Source organism: Vipera berus (genome assembly GCF_964194415.1).
Source record: "Vipera berus genome assembly, chromosome: W".
NCBI classification, from domain to species: Eukaryota; Metazoa; Chordata; class Lepidosauria; order Squamata; family Viperidae; genus Vipera; species Vipera berus.
In genome coordinates, this window is record NC_138210.1 from 55103915 (window position 1) to 55126903 (window position 22989).

The 22989-nt window shown below is 42.5% G+C and overlaps 1 protein-coding gene and 1 long non-coding RNA gene across 2 annotated transcripts in view; both read right to left on the minus strand.

Moving 5' to 3' along the window:
• The window catches only part of LOC308676299 (protein tweety homolog 1-like), a gene marked incomplete at its 5' end in the record, with an annotated part of 109988 nt that overhangs the window by 29585 nt on the left and 57414 nt on the right, over window positions 1–22989 (minus strand). Inside the window, one exon of the mRNA XM_081342112.1 lies at window positions 3253–3364. Within this exon, the coding sequence (XP_081198238.1) occupies window positions 3253–3364 (112 nt within the window). The remainder of the gene's footprint in view (window positions 1–3252; window positions 3365–22989) is intronic.
• LOC308676221 lies at window positions 4083–11513 on the minus strand. Its single transcript, XR_014028290.1, has 2 exons — window positions 10806–11513; window positions 4083–8908 (listed from the first exon to the last, which is right to left on the minus strand). It is a non-coding gene; the product is annotated as an uncharacterized lncRNA (long non-coding RNA).

Below are 22989 nucleotides of genomic sequence, written 5' to 3' on the forward strand. Positions count from 1 at the left end.
CCAAGAATTTTGAGAGAATAAACAAAAGGAGTATGAAAAAAAACATATATTAAAACTTTCTCTGAGGAATGTAAAGATCATTGGAAGAAAGAATATATAATTTGTTTATTTGATCAAGGGTAAAATAATGGGTTGCTATTTCTGGTTAAAACTTATTTTACTTGAACTTCAAACTTTCCTTCCAAGAAGTATCCCTCTGAATCTTTCTACCTTCAGTGATCAAGAAGATGGAATATCTATGATAGCGCCCTTGCTATCCTGGCATTAGAATTCACCTCTGTATCTTTCTTCGGATTCTTGCTCTTCTGACTAACTTGAGGACTGTTTTGTTTTGTGGAGCAGAGTAGAGGCTTGAGATTTTATTGCTGCCTTCTCTTGCTTTGTGAATGTTTTTATCAGATTTGATTGTTGTACGCTTTTTGTTCTTAAGTACTTTGGGAGGCAGCAGAAAGGTCATAAATATTTTAAAATAAACAACCAAAAAAATTGCAAATAGATTTCCAACAGAATATCATTATTTACCTTCCCTGCTGCAAGATGGCTGCCAGAGAATGTACCATACCTGTCACACTCTGTGTTCATACAAGGAAACCATGAATCCAACTGGCTGAGTAGCCTTTGATGGGGAGTACGTGTGCCACACAATAGGCCCCAGAATCCTTTGCAACATGAAAAGTACTGCAGTGGGGTTTCCTCAGCAAATGAGTAAATATGAAAAAGACATTTGCTTTCGGTGGAAAGCGTATGAAACCCTAATCAAATACAAGCTTAAATTGTCTATCCACTAATCTGTGCATTGCAGATGAGTCACAGGTTATGCAACTGCTTTTGGATTTTGAGTCCATAGAAAAGAGAATATTTGTAGCTCAGAATTGAACTGTGGGGTCTTTGGTGTTAGAACACTCTCACCAACTCTGACAGGAGAAACCACCAGTTTATAAAATGAGACCCAGCCCCACTCCCTACTAGTACTGCTGATGTTGCCTAGTTTGCTCATGAAACATCTACAAGAAAACAGCCAAGCTCAGAGACCACAAAGAACCTTATTTGACAAATGAAGGTGTACTGTATATGTGTGTCCCAGGATAATACTGCAGGATCCAGTCTGGGTCGGCCCCCGGAACCAGAGGCTTAGTCTTCCAAGCTTTTGGACTCCTGCTGGAGCCCATCTTCATGGAACTTCTCTCTAGCAGAATGTTCTAGAGAGAGGTTCCCTCAGGATGGGCTCCAGTAGGAGTCCAAAAGCTTGGAAGACTAAACCTTTGCTCTGGTAATCAGCCCAGACTGGATCCTGCAAACTCATTTGAAACCATACCAGTCCTATGAATCAGGAATGTTAGGCTTCTGAGGACATCTGCAAGACTTCACTTATCAGTAGGATGTACAAGTAGAACATGCCTTCGGTCCTGTCCATAGAAGAGGACTATGCCGTACGGCATACCTTATATCAGGGCTTTTCAACTAGTGGTACGGGTACCACCTGTGGTACATTGGCACCTGGCAGGTGGTACACAACCATCCTAGAAAAGTGGTAGCAGGGAAGGGGAATGAGCTGAACCGGTGGCAGTACCGCACAAGCCTGAGCGAGAGACGGCTGGAGCTGCAGGGCTGCCTGGGCTCGCCAGAAGCACCAGGATCAGTGCCAGGCTCCAGCTGGAGCTCGGCACTGATCCTGGCGCTTCTGCTGAGCCCAGAAGAAGCGCCGATCAGCTGGAACGTTGCAGCATCTCCAGGGTCTTTTGATTTACATTTAGATGCTTGGCAACTGATTCATATTTATGACAGTCACAGTGTCCCAAGGTCATGTGAAGTGACCAAAACCTGCTGCAACCACCCAGCAGATGGGGGGGGGGAATAAAAACCAAACACCCCCACCCACCCAACCCCCGCTGCCAATCCTCAACAGAAATGCTCACAACAATGAAAACCTCGGACAGGAGGAAGAGCGCCGCTGGGCGGGCAGGCAGGTGTCTTGCTCAGCTGTGGCTTGGGGGGGCACTTTTTTCAGTGTCATTGTAACTTTGAACAGTCACTAAGCGAACTGTTGTAAGTCGAGGAGTACCTGTACTTCACTTTTTTCCTTTTTTTTTTTTGGGTCATCACGTTTTTGACATTTTGCTAGGCGACTGGTGGTCCTCGGATGTTGCCCTATCCTAAAAGTGGTACAGTGGGTGAAAAGGTTGAAAAGCCCTGCCTTATATCATACTGCTTTTGTGGGGTCGTTGGTGCTTTCTGAGCTTGATTGTTTTCTTGCAGATATTTCAATGCCAAACTAGGTAATGCGATCAGTGCTGTGGGGTTTGCTCTCTTTTTACTGGTGGTTCCTTGAGTAGGCTGTGATTTGCTGTTAGCGTGTTTTCAGAGTTGGTAGTTCCTTGACTGGAGTATTAACTGAGCCTTGGTGGAGCAGTGGGCTAATGCCTCCTTAAGTAACACCAGCTGCCTGCAATTAGCGCAGGTTCGCATCCCACCAGGCTCAAGGTTGACTCAGCCTTCCATCCCATCCTTCCGAGATAGGTAAAATGAGAACCCAGATTGTTGGGGGCAATTAAGCTGACTTTGTAATAATGCCGCTTGGGTGTGTGTGAAAGCCCTAATAAGCAGGCATATACATAGAATGAAGGCTACTGCTAAGCTTGTAAGCCGCCCTGAGTCTTCGGAGAAGGGCGGGATATAAATGGAATAAAAATAAAAATAAATAAATAAATAAATAAATTGTTTATGTCTTGATCGTTGGTCTATTGCTAATCTTGATGTTAATCTCTGCTCATCTAGTATTGAGCTATTAATACATAAAAAGAGAGCAATTCCCCACTCCCTTTTAGCACTGATGATGTTACCTGGTTTGGTAATGAATTATCGGCAAGAAAACAACCAAACTCATAGAAGACCCCCACAGTTCAATCTTGAGCTACAAATATTGTCTTCTGTCAGTATATTGCTTTTGTTCTATTCACCCGCGCACCAATGCTTGCAAAATAATAAATAACCTTTTGGTAGCCATAAGACATCACATTAGCTGCCATTGCAACATACAATAATAGCCTATCAGATTCACGCTGGTTATGTATCCTTGAGACAGGAATCACTTAATCTCATCCAGGGTTGTTGACAACTAATTTCAACCTTTGATTCATTTCTAGGATGTGAATATAAATGTCTTTCCAACTTTCATCTGGGGACAAGGGGTTACATAAATATTCAGAGGTGTTTCCTTGATCTCTTGCCCCCCCTCCCCATTTGTTCACTTACCAGACTGTCAATGGAGCTTAGCGTGTGGTTAGCGTTGAGCAACGAATAGGTGACCTGGTATACTCCATCATTGGTCTCGCTGTTTCCATAGAAACCGATGCCGATCCCAGCGCTGTGACGGGTTGGGATAAGTGGAGAAAAAGAAAGAGAAATATATGAACATAAGGAATTGGAAACCTTGTAGCCCTGTTCCTTAACGATGGGTGTGTGCTTTTCTAAAAATGTTCACAATCCTGGGTTTGGGTTTTTTTTTTTTGGCATCACTGTCTCTTTATGCTACGAGATATACAGTAATGCCTAGATAAAGTAGACAATATACATGCTATACTACTTCAAACACTACCATGGGACATACAAGTAGTCCTCAACCTATGACTACAGTTGAGCCCGAAATTTAAGCTGTTAAGTGAGAAATTTGTTAAGTGAGTTTTGCCCCATTTTACAACTTTTCTTGCCGCATTTCTTAAGTGAATCACTGCAGTTGTTAATTTAGTAACACGGCTAAGTGAATCTGGTTTCCCCGTTGACTTTCCTTGTCAAAAGGTCACACAAAGGGATTCTGGGACACTGCAACTCTCATAAATGTGAGTCAGTTGTCAAGAATCCGAATATAAATCATGTGACCAAAGGGGATGCTACAACGGCCCTAAGGGTGAAAAATGGTCATAAGTCACTTTTTTCAGGGCCATTGTCATTTCAAACAGTCACTAAACGAACTGCTGTAAGTTGAAGATTACCTGTATCTGATGGAATCTTCCTCCTGTCTAGAATATTTTTCCTATGAAATAAACTAGTCGGGCTGTTGCAGAATTAAGACTCAGACCTCGGAATCAAAAGAAGTTTGTTTTATTTTGCGCGCAAAAGGTTCAGATTAGAAAGCAAAGGCAATGTCTGAACAACTTTCCAGGAAACAAGCAGGTACATTTATAGTCTTCAAAAGTCACAGAACACGGAAATGTAAATTGTTAATTCTGATTGGTTACATGAATTACAGGCCCCCTTCTAGCTCATTTCTAGCCCCCCCTTTGCATTGCTAAATTGTTTTGCAAACCTGTCTCTTTGCTAGCATCTAGGTTTCCTGTACCATGTATGTGGTTAGCTACAAGTGAGACATATGTGGTTAGCTGCAACTGAACTGTGTGCTAGCTTATTAGATGTGACCCACAGGTGAACTTGTGGTTTGACATTTTCCATTTCCTTGTTCTTCTTCTTCTAACTAATACACGCATTATTCTCTATGCCTCACTGTTGTGTCCTACCTCACATTTATGACATACAGCATCCATATGTATTATTTATATTTTTCCTTATGGCCTGCCTCATTCCCCCCTGTTGAGACTCAATTTCCATTTGGACAAGGAGTCTCACCTTCCATGATATTCCTTTATTTCGGCAAGCAATTCCAGTTTCCCCAGCAAGCAAAGATCAAAACCATTGTATATTAGGATAGGTGAACAGTATAACAGACCAACACTTTGAACTGACACTTATCAAGATAGAGATAGATAGCGACAAGCAAAGAGAGAAAGAAGTATTCCATGAGTTAGACTTCATCCTCCTCAGGCACTCTCTCTAAGCCCCACGGTCCAAACCGCACATATATTCCACCATCCAGATCCCTTCTTTCCCTTGGAATCCCAGGTGTGTATCCATTTTCCAAAGATCCCTCGAGCATAATCAATTCCTTTTCGATCCTTATCTCTTTCATTGATCTCACAGCCAATTGCCTCATTAAGGGAATTACACACGGGATGAAGGCTAACCCCGCTACTCCACGGAGCAATAGGAACAGCACTTGCTTGACCCATGCGGTTCCTGGTAACCATGAGAACCATTGGTCAGTTCCCTGGAGTCTCTGGCTAATCCTGGACGCTCTGTCTTGCAGATCCTTTGCCACTTCTCTGACCATTCCTGATTTATTCATGTAAAAGCAGCATTCTTCTCCTAAAAAGAGACACAAGCCACCTTTTTCAGCTGTCAGGAGGTCTAGGGCCCGCCTGTTCTGCAAGACTACTGCTGCCAAGGAATCTATTTGGTCTTGTACTTCGACCAAGGTCCCAGCAATCTGAGTTAGCCTTGTTGAAATTCCTCAGAAAGCTGTTTAAACTGGGTTGTAGAATGGGCTAAGCCTCCCACACCTGTTCCAACTGCAGTGCCTATTCCTCAGATAGGTAACAAGGGTATCACTAGAGGTACTCTTTTTTTGCACATGTCCTATGAGAGGAACAGGGAGGGCTTGTTCCCCATTAACAACACCCATCTTTGGGAAGAGGTGTACCAGAGTACAAGTTCCAGTCTAAGTAGTAGGCAAACATACATACACATTTTCTCCACACAAGAAAAAGACTCCATCCTCTTCCAAACACACTGCCATACTCATGGAAAAGGCATGAAATCTATGATTATACTCATTGCTCCAAACCTGGTTTTAGTCTAGGAATAACACGCTTAGGTTTAGGAGCTGGGGTTGGCCTGGGGTGCACTCCCCACTGGGAAATAAGACCAGGAGTGGGTTTGCTCCGGTCCCTCTTTGCCGAGTATCTCCAGTGGCCCCAAAGCCTGGGCTTTACTTGTCCCTTCAGGTTCTTCAACAGCCCCTGAGCCTTCCTCTAGGGTGAAAGGAACTGTCTGACCATTCTCACAACATTTGGGACTACCATCCATGGCTTTCTTACCCAATAGGCCACTTGTAAATAGTATCCATAGCCATAGGAGATTCATGGTTGACAACCTGAAATAGGTCAATGTCATTTTCTATTATTTCTATTCCACACTCACAGTCACAACAAGGGGAATAATTACAATTACAAGGTTACCACGCCCGGAGGATGGAGGGGATTAGGTGGAATTTGGGAAAGGACAGTATCAGTATTGGATGAATCACAAAGCCTAGTCTTGTTTGCTAAATTTAGTATCCACAATCCCAAGACTCCCAACAGACTCCAAAGAACCCACTCCCAGGGTGTTTCAAACATAAGTGTCCACAGAAGATACACACTTTCCTTGGTCACACTTAGTGATTTTAGGTGCAACACTTGTTACTTTGGATGTGGGGTGATTCCAGAAGAAAAGGTTTCCAATGCAGCAGGTTACAATCAAAATAATTAAGATCACTAATGCCAGACACATTACACCTATGACTATATATTGTCGGACTACCATTTCTCGAGATAGGTCCAACCTACACCACACAAACCATCCCTAACACATTAACAATTGTTTTTCTCCTTGTTTTCAGCCGTACGTAGAGGGTCAGCTTCCGGAGTGACACCAGTAGGGCCTCTTCTGCCCCGTATGTTGCCTGCCCATTGCCGGTAGGGCAGTTATAGGGGGCGCTTCTTCAAGTGTAGCACTAGAGGACGGGTCTCATCCTGCTCTGCCTCCCAACAGTCATCAGCTGCGGGCTTAACTCAAGTCCAGTGAATACAAGACTTGGATTCTAACACTTTTACTTCTAGGGGAGAACACATGACCACAATATACGGGCCTTTCCATCTAGGTTTCAAGTTTTCCCCTTTCCAGTGTTTTACCCATACTTTGTCTCCCACTTGGATATTATGACTGGGAGTACTCAGAAATGGTGGGCTTAGGGACACACAATAGTGTTGGATTCCTTGTATTTGCTTATTTAACTCTCCCACCATTTGACTCACCCATGAAGTCCCTATTTGACTTAAGTTCCCTACATGATTTTTCAAATTAGTACTCATGAGGGGGAGGTCTTCCAAACATCATTTCATAAGGAGATAGCCTAATTCCCTTTTGAAGGGTGCATCTCACAGACCAAAGTGCTAGTGGCAATGCATCCACCCATTTAAGGCAAGTTTCAAGGCACACCTTAGTCACCTTTTCCTCTATTCTGTCTTGAGTAAAATTCTAGCCACTTCTCATGCATGCTTTGTCTTGGTAAGGAAACATTCAGGCCACCCAGTATAATTACACACCATAACTAGCATTGCTTTATATAGTCCACATTTTGGCATTTCTGTAAAATCAACAACTAAAGAATCCATGGGGTGATATCCCTTAGGCTGGCTTCCTGGCGGAAGAGTAGGTCCTTGTTTTGGATTAACCTGGGCACAGGTATTACATCTCTTGGTTGCATGGGCACACAGCAAGTGAAGGCGATTAATGTACACAATACGACGGAGGGCTTCAGTTAGTGCACTCTTCCCCATGTAAGTAGTTACCTGAGCTTCTTTTACTACTGGTCAGGTTAAATTCTCAGGGACAAAAATCCTTCCATCTGGGAGCATGTACCACTCTCCCTGTTTGTGTCCTTGCAAGTCTACACTTGCCTGTAATTCCTCAGCTTTGGAATATTTAGGGCTCAGTCCTCTTGGCATTTCTAATGCTACACAAGCTGTCATGTCAGGGTAGGGTTGGCTATCTCGAGTTGCTGATAACCTTGCTTCTTTGTCAGCTGCTGTATTTCCTCGGGCTACATCATCTTGTCCCTTTTGATGTCCTTTACAGTGCATGACGCTACTCTTTTAGGTCCCCGCACAGCTTTGATGAGTCTTTCAATCAAAAGAGGATGTTTAATTTCTCTTCCTGCTCCTGTCAAGAGTCCTCTCTCTCTATAGAGTGCAGCATGTACATGTAATGTGAGGAATGCATATTCAGAATCTGTCCAAAGTCAACAATTTATTAGCTTCCTCTATCAGGAGAGCTGTGGCTGCCAGAATTTTTAGACATTGTGGCCACCCTTTTGAAACTGCATCAAGTTGTGTTGACAAATAAGCTATGGGCTGTTGCCAACTTCCCTTTTCTTGAGTCAGGACTCCAATAGCCACATTACTCTTTGAGTCCACATACAAATTAAAAGGTTTCTCCAGATTGGGAAGTCCTGTGACAGGAGCTTGAGATAAAGCTGATTTTTAAAGTCTCAAAACAAAAGGCTCCTTTTCTCCCCCCTTTGTGGACTCATAGAGTGGTTTGACTAGCAGGGCAAAATTCAGTATGCAATGGGGCAAGGGTAGCTTCTCTGCCGGAGACGAATAGGCACTGCCAGAGGCTTCACTTGGATGACTAGTGGTGCATGCTGGGCTGCATAACCTGGAGGATTATCTTCTGCCCATACTTGGGGCACTCCAAATTCCTGCCACGTATCGGGGACTTGAACCTCTTGGGCCACCATTATTCACCACATCTCATCTGGAGGGTACTTCATTACAAGTGCCATTCTGTCTTCTTCAAATGACAATGTCTCTCCCATTTTTCATAGCAGGTCTCACCCCAGCAAAGGAATGGGATACTCAGGCATATATAAGAATTGATGTTCAATGTCCCATCCATTTAGGGAACATCTCAGGGGCTTCAAAAAAGAATGACGATTAACGGAGCCATCAACTCCTTGCACATTTATGACATCAGTAGAAAAGGGAGCCAATAACTTAGTAACTACAGATCTAGATGCCCCTGTATCTACTAGAAAGGTCACATTATTGTCCCCTATCTTCATTCGGACCAAGGGTTCAGGGGGGGGGCTTGACTTAACTCTGGTCCCCTTCAGTTTTCAGTCCATTGTTCAGCTGCTGCCAACCCTATGGCCTCAACTTTTTCTTGAAATTGGCCTCAGCCTCTATTTTCTCTTTTTTTCTTTTCTTTTCCCCACTTCTGGGTAAAGAACCCCTTCCTGTAGCCATTCCTTTGTCTGTATTCACAAACAAATTGCTTAGTAAAGAGCAACAAAGGAATCCTCACCAAACTCTGGTTGAGTTTGTTTGCACAAAAATCTTCACTCAAAACAATATACAGTAACTCATTTATAATCCCAAACTTTTTCTCAACTTCTTCGTTTTAAACAAGGGTTGAATTACAATTCCTTCAATTCTCTTAGGTATTGTTTTCTATCAGTGTGTCCCACACACAGGCATAAAAACATTAAAAAAATAAAAATAAAATGACAACAAAACGCAACTCCAGCAAAATAAATAAAATAAACAAGATTAATAAGATATTGTGAGTTACTGAAATAGTTTTGTATCAAACTGTAATATCAACTCTTCGCTCTTAATATAAATTTAGTCAAATTCCAATTTAATCAGATTCCATTCAGATGGAAACAAATTTCCATTAAGTAGGTTAAAACATTAAATTTCACATCCATCCCAGCTTCCTCAAACCAGAATTCTAAACCGAAAAAAAATAGTTAAAAAGATTAGACCCCCCCTTTTCCTTTCTGTCTCTCTTGCTCTTAAAGCAACACAACCAGCAAAGGTGAGAGGACAGAAAAAGAAGAATTACAGAAAAATCTCACCACTAACAAAATAGTTTTCTCTTCTTCACATGCATTTCCATGAATTCTCTCACACATCTTCCATGAGACTTTTCATACAAACGCTTATATTGCTTTTTCATTTCACTTTTTAATAAACAAACAAAAGAAATTCTGCAGTTTACTGCTTCTTTCACAGTCTGTGGTGGGGGAGAAACTCTCTCTCACACACACACAGAGGATTATCATATCCACACATTCATTTCCATTCAAACTGCATGCATAAACAATTTCACATACAGATATTTCATTTCATACTTTCTTCTGACAAATCAATAACTAATATAATTACAAGGAGCTGTTCAGAAGCCAATGAGCTCCCTTGTTTGTTGGTTGTTTTTTTTTAATAAGGCCTTTTTATTAATTATTATTAGACACAACACAGACACTTAATTATTATTATTAGACACAACACAGACACACAAACACTACCTCCACACTCCTCTAACAAAAATGGACTATATACTGCCTGGGATCCATCAGGCACATAAATTTCTTTTATTAACCTATATGTTTAGTGCTTGACATAGCCAATTTTTAAAACTTCCATATTTTGAGCAAAATGCACTAGTGCTTTTAATAGGATTTCTTGGTGAGTTCCTTGGGCTCCTATCCCTTGAACTTTATTAGTGTCATTATCAACATCTGCGGGTTGAACTGGACTCACCACTGGCTGCTGGACTGGAACCACTGGTGGTGGGACTTGAGGCACAGGGTGATACACAGGGACATGGGGGAGGGGCGCATCTTCTTCATAGGGATCAGTTTTTGAAACAGGTATGGTTTCAATCTGACCCTTTTTTCCCCTTGACATCTAGGATTTCTATTCATTCGTGCCACACAGACCCGCAGGAATTCTACTCAGCATTTGCAGAGCCATTCAGGATTCTCCTTTACTACTATTTGCCACTATTGATATTGATCTGGGTGACCATAATCTCCACTAAAACCTTTCTTGAAATTCTTCAGCATACATTGAAGAGGTGTCCGAGAGACACTTCCTCTACCACCCATTTTCTAAGACACTGCCACTGACCTGTGGTGCCGGACGTTCCAACGGTCACCAACAGGAACTGCAATGGCTTAACCACCCACACAACACTATCTCTAGGGTCACATTAGGACGCGCTGATCCTGGACCCAGGGGGGTGATCAGGCCCCCTCTTCCACTCTTAGTGGGTCTATAGCCTCTACGTTCCACAACAAGTGGGGCTATTCCATCCACTTTTTTTTTTTAAACGAGTGGGACTACCCTTTTTTTCAATATACTTGCCTGCAGGCGTCTTCTCCCTCAGACGTCAAGTTCTGGTTGTGGATGACTTATTTTGATTCCGTGCGGGTTCTTGGATCGGTCGGGTGTCCACCAGGCGCCCCCACAGAGTCCTCCGCCTCCTTTCGGAGAAATCGTCCGTGCTGGCTAAAGGAAGACAGGACGACCCCGGCGGGGCCCCAGGTGGTCCGTGCCGTCCTCAGCGAAATATCGCTCCAAGTCGGAATCAAAAGAAGTTTGTTTTATTTTGCGCGCAAAAGGTTCAGATTAGAAAGCAAAGGCAATGTCTGAACAACTTTCCAGGAAACAAGCAGGTACATTTATAGTCTTCAAAAGTCACAGAACACGGAAATGTAAATTGTTAATTCTGATTGGTTACATGAATTACAGGCCCCCTTCTAGCTCATTTCTAGCCCCCCCTTTGCATTGCTAAATTGTTTTGCAAACCTGTCTCTTTGCTAGCATCTAGGTTTCCTGTACCATGTATGTGGTTAGCTACAAGTGAGACATATGTGGTTAGCTGCAACTGAACTGTGTGCTAGCTTATTAGATGTGACCCACAGGTGAACTTGTGGTTTGACATTTTCCATTTCCTTGTTCTTCTTCTTCTAACTAATACACGCATTATTCTCTATGCCTCACTGTTGTGTCCTACCTCACATTTATGACATACAGCATCCATATGTATTATTTATATTTTTCCTTATGGCCTGCCTCAGGGCAGTGCCACTTTGGGGCAAGATGAGGTCATAGCCTCAGGGAAGCTGTTCAGAAGCTGCTTAAAGGTGATAGAGCAATGATTTTCAAATTTGGCAACTTTAAGATGGGTAGGCTTCAACGCCCAGAATTCCCCAGCCAGCTGTGCTATCAGCTTATGCTGGCTGGGGAATTCTGGGAGTTGAACTCCACCCATTTTAAAGTTGCTGAGGTTGAGAAACACTGTGATATAGGGAAGCGATCTATCAGATGTGATAGAGATTGCTGTCACAACATTATTGAGAAAGAATTCCATTACCAATTCAGCTGTATATTAAATAACAAGAGGCAGGGCTTTTTTTGTCATAGAACGCTCAGAACGGAGTTCCGGCACCTTTTTTGGATGGAACCTTGTAGGGTAGGCAAGGCGGGTTGTATGACATGTGTGAGTTCCGGCACCTTTTTCTTTTACAAAAAAAGCACTGACAAGAGGTACCATCTTATTCTGCACCCCAGGAAGCAAAATGTCTTGGAGACTTGATAGTTATACCAGGAGAAGAATATTCTAGCCTGCCTTCTTACTGACCCGCTCGTTTTCCACCTGATGGGATTTATTTGTTTCCATAGTCATCTAGTTCCTCAGATGACTCTAAATTGGTACATCAGAAGCAAGTATGTATCTGAACTGCCAGCCTAAATGTTGGAGGTGTGGTGGTGAAGATGCAACGTATTTTCATATATGGTGGACCTGTAAAAAGGTTAAAGCTTTTTGGATTAAAATCTGGTGGAACATGCAAAAGATATTTAAAAAAAGGATAAAGTTTTGTCTGCAATTGTTTTTACTGGGCATTATTACTGATACTACTGTTGTGGACACTAAGTTGATGTTGAATTTAATTACGGCACCAAGACTTTTAGTAGGGCAATATTGGAAGAAGGAAGAACTGCCGACTATAGAAGAATGGACTTTAAAAGTTTCCAACCTGGCGGAAATGGCAAAGATCTCAGCGTACTTGAAAGACCATTCGCAACAGAGATATATTGTGGAGTGGAAAAAATGGATTGATTATATCCAGAACAAATATGGGACTAAAAAGTTTCACCTAGCATTTGAATAAGTATTGATGTGATATTTATATTGTTTGTAGTTATTTTATAAGAGTTAAAGTGTGATAGATTTAATAGTTTATTGTAGTTTGCATGAGGTAGATTATGCTTGTTTGTATTTTTATACCTTGTATTCAGCTCTGGGAAGTCGGGGAGGGGGGAGGGAGGGGGAAGGGAGGGAGGTGTTGGGGAGGGTTGGGGAGGGGGGAGGGGGTTGGGAGGGGTTTTGTTTTGTTATTAAAAATGTATTGTAAAACTTTTCAATTAAAAAAAAAAGAAGCCTAAGTTGATCAGGTGCATGCCTTCATGTTAATATGAACGCTTGGCAATTCTGTTTAGCCTCTAAAATCTTAAAATAAGCTGACCTGATTCACAGGTCTCTTATTAAATACACAGACTGGATATAATTATCCACTCTAGTCCACACTTCTCAAATCTCGCAATTGCAATCCTACACTACTCCTCCCCCACAACATTCTACTTAGACAAGCCTATTGCATGACAAAACCTCTAAAAGTGTGTACATTTGACAAAGATGTATATAGGTCTGTACATGTATGTATGCATACACAGACACAAAATCAAATGTACCCTTACACAATCTGATGGTGCTTCACGAAATGGCAAGAACAATCTTCCTCAGGAGCTTATTTGGATTTAGGAACAGTTTTTTTATATATAAATTACATTTATTGGTTCTTAATTGATTGGGTTGCGTGAGTATTTTACAGAAGTTTTATTGTGTTCATTGTAAACCACCTACAATTCAGATAACCTGTCTTAGAATCTGATTGGTGGAAGGGCACATAGCCAATCATCAGATGGTCAAAGTTAAAACTAAATTTAAATACGAGGACTTAAAAAGCCAGTCTTGGTCTATTGATTAATACAACAAATATTCTTCTCCTATATTCCACGTGAAATGTTCAGCTCCTTTCCTTCTTAAGGATGCCCCAGTCTTGTGTCTTCTTCCTGTCTTACGGGCTACCAAACCACGATTAAAAAAATAAGTGGCTGTGATCGTGCTATGGATTTCTCACATAAAATATGCCGCTTGCAATAACAGTATCTCCAGGAGGCAAAACGGGCAGCACTTTCTGGTTGCTCTCCAGCTGCATGTTTAGCTTCGGAGAGGAAACACGGCGTCCTTCTTTCATCTCAGTTGGTAAAGAAGGAAGAAAAAAAACCTCTTTTATTTTCTGCCCAATCATGTGCTTAATTATATATTTATTATTCTGAAGGTATTTTATTTACATATTTGCAAACACCACCTGTTTCTTTCCACTCTGGTCATTAATCAGGAGAAAAGAGCTTAGATATCCTTAGCAGACCTCCTCTTAGCTTGAGTCACATCTTGGTTTTGCATTCAGCCTTCTGCCCAGGAATATTCCTGGCTGAAATGGAGGTTCATTGCAGTAAAACTGGGCTACAAGTAAAGGTACCTGCAATATGTTTCTTGATAATCAAAAATGTACTGTAGACGTTTATGCTTATGCTTTCTCCTTTTTCTGTGCAAGGATAAAACTAGAGTTTCTTTCTTTGGAGAGTGGGACATTTGAGGAGGGCCTTTAGTGTCCATGAAGACCTCTGTTCCATACCCCAAAGAGATCTGTAATACCGCAGCCAAAAAGTAATTATTTCTCTTTTTTGGGGCAGGGAGGTGGGGACAGAAACAGAGGAAGGATACAATGGATCCCTTCACTTTTCTTCTTTCTCAATTTTGACAGCTTGGCCAAGTGTGAAAACCACCCAGGACAATAAAAACTCATCTACATTACGAGCATCTCTCTCTTCCCCTAGACTCTGTCCACCTCTTACATCCCCCACAATGGAAAGAGAGATGCTTGAGGAGTTTGATCACTGACGCAAGCTGATCTTATGGAGCCAAATAGGCAGTCATGCTCCACAGTCTCTGAATTTTGCAATCGATTCTCCGTTCAAAGGAATATCAACATGTACTTTAAATGTATGTTTTACGATATGCTCTGCTTAGAAATAAGTAACTTCAGAGAAAATTATATTTAACAGACACATTTAAATGGGTCTTCAAATGTGAATTTCATGGAAGCTTTTTATAGACTTATAAAAAGTCGTACAGAAATGGGAATAATGAACGTGCATGAGAATGAGATCATCTGAAATTCATCCTTCCCTTTTTTTTTTGAAGTCTCTCTCTTCTTGTTTTGCAGTAATCTCTAGCTAAGTCCAATAAAGCTTTGGCTCTACTTATATTACACATACGGGTTTTTTATGCCTTTAAACAGCTTCCACCTGGGAATAATAGCCTAGTTAAGATGACCTGATTCTCCGTGAACAACATCAAAGAGAAATGGTGTAGACGATGACCTTGAAAATAGCCTTTCTTATTGAAAGGGACACGGTGGCTCAGTGGGTTAGGACGCTGAGCTTGTCGATCAGAAGATTGGCAGTTTGGCGGGTCAAATCCTGAGTGCCGCGTAGCAGAGTGAGCGCCTGTTACCCGTCCCAGCTTCTGCCAACCTAGCAGTTTGAAAGCACGTAAAAATGCAAGTAGAAAAATAGGGACCACTACGGTGGGAAGGTAACAGCGTTCCGTGCGCCTTTGGCGTCTAGTCATGCCGGCCACATGACCACGGAGACGTCCTCGGACAAGCGCTGGCTCTTCGGCTTTGAAACGGAGATGAGCACCGGCCCCTAGAGTTGGAAACGACTAGCACGCATGTGCGGGGGAACCTTTACCTTTTTACTGATCCTAATAGGATCCCACACTCCTGTTCAGTGATTATACACTAAATGATCTTTTTTTGTCTTTTGAATCTCCACCCGCTTTGCTGGTCCCACCACTCTTCTCTGTGATGAGACCAGGCAAAAATGGCAAATTAAGTCTGGTGGACTTTCATGAATAGGGTTTCGAGGCACATGGGAAACTGCCATTCATGCCGTTTCCAAACTACAGCATCGGCATGCCTTGGGGGGGGGGGAAACCTGGACAAGAATAAGGAGGGTTCTCCTTCTTGAAACTGGGGAAGAAGCAAGGATAACTTACAAAGAAGAATCACATCAGATGAAATTGTACAGATGGAGAGAGAGGACAGGAAAAGAAATTAGGGAAGACCACAGATACGCACGAAGCGAACAGGAGCTGCCCCCGCGACTACAGTCAGGCAAAACTGTCTAAGCTCCTTATGGCAGCTGGCAGGGATTGGGAACGGATTTGGAGAGAAAGAGAAGAGAGGAGAGAGAGAGAGAGAGAGAGAGAGAGAGGGGGGGGGAGGGAGAGAGAGAGCAGAACAATGTACAGGAAAGAGTCGACATCTTTTCGTCCATTCTTTTCTATCATTTTGGATTGGTCCTGACAACCTGTGCTTGCTCACCCACTCCCCAGCTTGTTCCTTAACTGTAATTAGGAAGCATGCAGTTGGGTAATTATAGCCTTTCACCAAATGACACAAACACGCAGGAAACAGCTGCAACTGAAAGTATAGCGATTAGCTTCGAGAGGGACCAAAATACCAGCCATCTTTTTTTCAGTCTATCTGGGCTGCTTCTTCTTCTCCATCCCCGCATTCAGGGCTTTTTTTCTCATAGAACGCTCAGAACGGAGTTCCGGCACCTTTTTTGGATGGAACCTTGTAGGGTAGGCAAGGCGGGTTGTATGACATGTGTGAGTTCCGGCACCTTTTTCTTTTACAAAAAAAGCACCGCCCGCATCCATCCACCTAAGGCTGACCTATTCGAGTCCCGTTCATATCTCGTGCTGTATTCCAGCCATTTCTATAAGGCATGCCTGTGTTTTACATGGATTTTTCCACTTCTGGGAAAGTTCCATTGTAAATGCTCTCCTTCCATCTCTTTGCCCAATAAAAGTAAGTTATCCATCAGTACAGTGTGGACTTAGTTGCAAGCTAGCCTTTGTTCACTGTGAACAAACAGAAACACAACCTGTACTCAAATCCAGAAATGTCACTTCTTGATTCTTTCCAGCTTTTGGCCAAAGGATGATTTCCCGTGATTTAGAAAGAGCAGCCAAAAGAACCATCAGAATATTAAAGAACGGGAAGAGATGCACACATACACACATACGCAGTCCTCTCCCCATTAAGCTAATGTTGGGGATTGGTGTGGGAAACCCACTCCTTTCTTTCTCGATTTAGGAGAGATTGCACTGACCAATGTTGAATGACGTCCTAACCAGCCATCCGTTCCTAGTCAGCTCAATTTGCTGCATTTGGAGCAGGACCAAGATGAGCAACTGGTGACTGAGCCGCTTATGCCATTTTTTCCAAAGGCACCTGAGGAAGCCTGTCTGAAAAAAGGACTTCCTCATTTAGCCTACTCATATGGGAGTATCCCGGGAGTTAGCTTTCCTTTCATGGATCCACCTGCTCTGGCTTCACCCATCATCCTCGTCATTTACTACATATCAATCCCAACTATTCACCCTTTCTCCCTCCCTCCCTCCTTCCATTCACGCATTTACCCTGTTCCCACCAAGGTCTTTGCCCCCCATTCCTGCCTCTGAGTCTTTCAGTCACACCAGGCCCTCTTTTTTCCCTTTCTCCCTAAATCTTGTTTCTATGACAACCACCTCCCTCCTCCTCCTCCTCCTCTCACCGTGAGGCAGGGCGGGAGAGAAGCGGTGTCATTCTCATGATAATCAAGTTTTTTTCTTTAGACTGGAGGCAGTTCCCAGACTAAGGGTGTGGGGGGATAAAAGGCTTTGGGGGTGAGGGGGAGGAGAGACCCCTGGCTTCCATCCTATGCTCTTTTCTCTTCGCAGAGAAATTGGGAATGTTAGTTCCCATCCCACGCTCCCACCAACCCCCCTAGATTTTATTCTAACGTGGCCCAATGATCCACGTAGAACCATCACACAAAGCATCTGGATTTCAATCAATCAGAATAGAGCTGGAAGGGACCTTGGAGGTCTTCTAGTCCAGCCCCCTGCTCAAGCAGGAGACCCTATACCAAATCCCCGTGTGAGTGGGGGGGAAACTCCAACCTCTGTCCCTTCCCATCTCAATTTCTCACACAGCAGCATCAAACTCCATCTCACCGCAGGAAGTTCAAATGAGTAGATATTTTAAGATGGAAGAGATCACAGAGTGTTTTCCCTCACCCTTAATAGGGCTCTCTTCTCCCCGTTGCCTCTTTTGCAAAAGGCACAATCACAAAAAACCCTGGCTTTGTTCTACATCTCTAATGATCCCACCCCTGGAGCACAAGGAAGATAACCCTTGATGGAGCTATGCAGCAGTTGTTACTTGGGGAAAGGAGGTCAAAGCATTTTTAAGTCCAGGGACAGCCAGATAACATTCAGAAGTGGCTTAAACAGATGCTTCCCTAATCTGCAATGTATGGCTGTGAAAGTTGGACCGTAAGAAAGGCTGAGAATTGAAGCCTTTAAACTATGAGTGCTGGAGAAGACTCCTGCGAGTCCCTTGGACTGCAAGGCGAAGAAACCGGTCAGTCCTAGAGGAGATCAACCCTGACTGCTCTTTAGAAGGCCAGATCCTGAAGCTGAAACTCAAAGACTTTGGCCACCTAATGAGAAGGAAGGACTCACTGGAGAAGAGCCTAATGCTGGGAAAGATTGAGAGCAGGAGAAGAAGGGGACGACAGAGAATGAGGTGGCTGGATGGAGTCACTGAAGCAGTAGGCGTGAGCTTAAATGGACTCCAGAAGATGGTAGAGGACAGGAAGGCCTGGAGGAACGTTGTCCATGGGGTCGCGATGGGTCGGACACGACTTCACAACTAACAACAACAACATAAGGAGGAAGAGGTACAGCCCAATCAGACTTAAAGAATTCTGTTGTAATAAGCCAGTTTCAATAAAGGTAGGTTTAGCTTTCTTGATGGGTTGATTTCTTGATCTGGTTCATCTACTGGGGCTGACACTACCAGAAGAGGGGAAGCAGCTTCACTCTGTTTGCACAACCTGGGATGAACAGATCCTAAACTACCATCAGTATGGTAGTTTACACTTTTAAGAATAATGAACTTGCAGCCAAGTGTATAACCATTTTTTCACAACTGTTACATTTCTCTCTTTCTGTCCCCAGTATCCTAGCCATAACCTGTCCCAGCGTTGTCAGGAAAGGAGAATTTTCCTTCATTGAACCAGGCTTTCCGGACTTGTGATTAAGAAGGCATGGAGCAACATTTTCGAGTATTCCTCTGAAATATTTTGGGGGCAGCTTCCACGTGCACATTCAAACCATGTCTGATACTGCATATCTTTAGGCACCAGAGCCGTGATGTAACCAGATTCCTCTCTGTCTGAACCAGGGAGCAGAACACAATATGAACGTTTCTTATGTAGCACATGAGCTGTGGTGATCAAGTATCGGAACCTAGTTGTGATGGCCTAGCTTCGCTCTTGGTTAAGATCTGGCTAGATATATTTCAGATTGCAAAACAACCACGTCTTCAGATGATCCTGTATACTTTGGGCGATAGGATGTAGATGCAGGAGATAACAAGGCTGGGCGTGAGGGAGTGGTCAAACATGTCATCATCAGTCTCAAGTCCCTTTGTGCCCTCAAGAGATCTAGGCCAACCCACCTTGAATTCCCTTGACTCTTATCTCTTAACTTGCTTTAACAGTTAGTAGTACGGATTCTTGTAAAGAACTTTAGCATAAAATAAGCATATATATATATATATATATACAGTATATATATACATACATACATACATATATATATATATATATATATATATATATATATATATATATATATATATATATATATGTATGTATATATATATATATATGTATGTATATATATATATGTATGTATGTATATATATATATATATATATATATATATATATATATATATATATATATATATATATATATATATATATATATATATATATATATATATATATATATATATACATATACATATACATATACATATACATATCCCCTTCATGGATTACTGCCTTGTCGTGGCGAAGGGGCTTGCGTAATTCAATGAAGCTATGAGCTATGCCGTGCAGGGCCACCCAAGACGGACAGGTCATAGCAGAGAGTTCTGACAAAACGTGATCCACTGGAGAAGGAAATGGCAACCCACTCCAGTATCTTTGCCATGAAAACCCTATGGACAGTACCAAAAAGCAAAACGATATGACGCTGGAAGATGAGCCCCTCAGGTCGGAAGGCGTCCAATATGCTACTGGGGAAGAGCAGAGGGCTAGTACTAGTAGCGCCAGAAAGAATGAAGCGACTGGGCCAAAGCCGAAAGGACGCTCAGCTGTGGATATGTCTGGTGGTGAAAGGAAAGTCCGATGCTGTAAAGATTTTTTCTCCATAGGAACTTGGAATGTAAGATCCATGAATCAAGGCAAGCTGGACGTGGTCAAACAAGAGATGACAAGACTGAACATCGACATCTTAGGTATCAGCGAACTAAAATGGACAGGAATGGGTGAATTTAATTCAGATGACCATCAGGTATACTACTGCGGGCAAGAATCCCTCAGAAGAAATGGAGTAGCCTTCATAGTCAATAAAAGAGTAGGAAAAGCAATACTGGGATACAATCCTCAAAATGACAGAATGATCTCAGTTCGAATCCAAGGCAAACCATTCAATATCACAGTAGTCCAAGTCTATGCCCCAACCACCGGTGCTGAAGAGGATGAAATTGACCGGTTCTATGAAGCCCTACAGCACCTTATAGAACTAACACCAAAAAATGATGTCCTTATCATCATGGGGGATTGGAATGCTAAAGTAGGAAGCCAAAAGATAACCGGAATAACAGGCAAGTTTGGCCTTGGAGTACAAAATGAAGCAGGGCACAGGCTGATAGAATTTTGTCAAGAGAATACGATGGTCATAGCAAACACTCTTTTCCAACAACCCAAGAGACGGCTCTACACATGGACATCACCAGACGGTCAACACAGAAATCAGATTAACTATATGCTCTGCAGCCAAAGATGGAGAAGCTCTATACAGTCAGTAAAAACAAGACCAGGAGCTGACTGTGGCTCAGACCATGAGCTTCTTGTTGCAAAGTTTAGGCTTAAACTGAAGAAAGTAGGGAAAAGCACCAGGCCAGTCAGGTATGAATTAAATCATATCCCCGTTGAATATACAGTAGAGGTGACAAATAGATTTAAGGAACTAGATCTGATAGACAGGGTGCCTGAAGAACTATGGACAGAGGTTCGCAACATTGTACAAGAGGTAGCAACCAAAACCATCCCAAAGAAAAAGAAATGCAAGAAAGCAAAATGGCTGTCTGAGGAAGCTTTGCAAATAGCTGAGGAAAGGAGGGAAGCAAAAGGCAAGGGAGAAAAAGAAAGATACGCCCAATTGAATGCAGAATTCCAGAGAATAGCTAGAAGAGATAAGAATGCCTTCCTAAATGAACAGTGCAAAGAAATAGAAGAAAACAATAGAATAGGGAGGACCAGAGATCTTTTCAAGAAAATTGGAGAGATGAAGGGAACGTTCAATGCAAAAATGGGCATGATAAAGGACCAAAATGGCAGGGACCTAACAGAGGCAGAAGAGATTAAGAAGAGATGGCAAAATTACACAGAAGAACTATACAAGAATGAGCTTAACGTCCCTGATAATCACAATGAGGTGGTCACTGACCTCGAGCCAGACATCCTAGAATGTGAAGTGAAGTGGGCCTTAGAAAAGCTGAGCAACAACAAAGCTAGTGGAGGTGACAGTATTCCAGCTGAGCTATTCAAAATCTTAAAAGACGATGCAGTAAAAGTGCTACACTCAATTTGCCAGCAAATTTGGAAAACCCAACAGTGGCCACAGGATTGGAAAAGGTCAGTTTACATTCCAATTCCAAAGAAAGGCAGTGCCAAAGAATGTTCAAACTATCGCACCATTGCACTCATTTCTCATGCTAGTAAAGTTATGCTTAAAATTCTACAAGCTAGACTCCAGCAGTATGTGGATCGAGAACTACCAGAAGTACAGGCAGGATTTCGAAGAGGCAGAGGAACTAGAGATCAAATAGCCAACATACGCTGGATCATGGAGAAAGCTAGAGAGTTCCAGAAAAACATCTACTTCTGCTTCATTGACTATGCTAAAGCCTTTGATTGTGTGGATCACAACAAACTGTGGCAAGTTCTTAAAGAGATGGGAGTACCAGAACATCTTATTTGTCTCTTGAGAAACCTATATGCGGGCCAAGAAGCAACAGTGAGAACTGGACACGGAACCACTGATTGGTTCCAAATTGGGAAAGGAGTCCGGCAAGGCTGTATACTGTCACCTTGCCTATTTAACTTATATGCAGAGCACATCATGAGAAAGGCAGGGCTAGATGAATCAAAAGTTGGAATTAAGATTGCTGGAAGAAATATCAACAACCTAAGATATGCAGATGATACCACTCTAATGGCAGAAAGTGAAGAGGAACTGAAGAGTCTCTTGTTGCGAGTGAAGAAGGAGAGTGCAAAAGTTGGGTTGAAACTAAACATTAAGAAAACCAAGATCATGGCATCCGGCCCTCTCAATTCCTGGCAAATAGATGGGGAAGAAATGGAGGTAGTGACAGATTTTATTTTCCTGGGCTCCAAGATCACTGCAGATGGGGACTGTAGCCAAGAAATTAAAAGACGCTTGCTCCTTGGGAGGAAAGCCATGGCAAATCTAGACAGCACACTAAAAAGCAGAGACATCACCCTGTCAACAAAAGTGCGTATAGTCAAGGCTATGGTCTTCCCAGTTGCAATGTATGGCAGTGAAAGTTGGACCATAAGAAAGGCTGAGTGCAAAAGAATTGAGGCCTTTGAACTCTGGTGCTGGAGAAGACTCCTGCGAGTCCCTTGGACTGCAAGGCGATCAAACCGGTCAGTCCTAGAGGAGATCAACCCTGACTGCTCTTTAGAAGGCCAGATCCTGAAGCTAAAACTCAAATACTTTGGCCACCTAATGAGGAGGAAGGACTCACTGGAGAAGAGCCTAATGCTGGGAAAGATTGAGGACAAGAGAAGAAGGGGACGACAGAGAATGAGGCGGCTGGATGGAGTCACTGAAGCAGTAGGCGTGAGCTTAAATGGACTCCAGAAGATGGTAGAGGACAGGAAGGCCTGGAGGAACATTGTCCATAGGGTCGCGATGGGTCGGACACGACTTCGCAACTAACAACAACATACATATACATATACATATACATATACATATACATATACATATACATATACATATACATATACATATACATATACATATACATATACATATATATATATATATATATATATATATATATATATATACATTCATCTGAACTGCCCGGAATCCTGATTTACTACGCTTGGAGGTATTCTCTATTAGCATGTGCCCTGATTTTCTACATAAAGTCTAGACTATTTCTTGGATCGGAATCTTTCTTCAGTACACC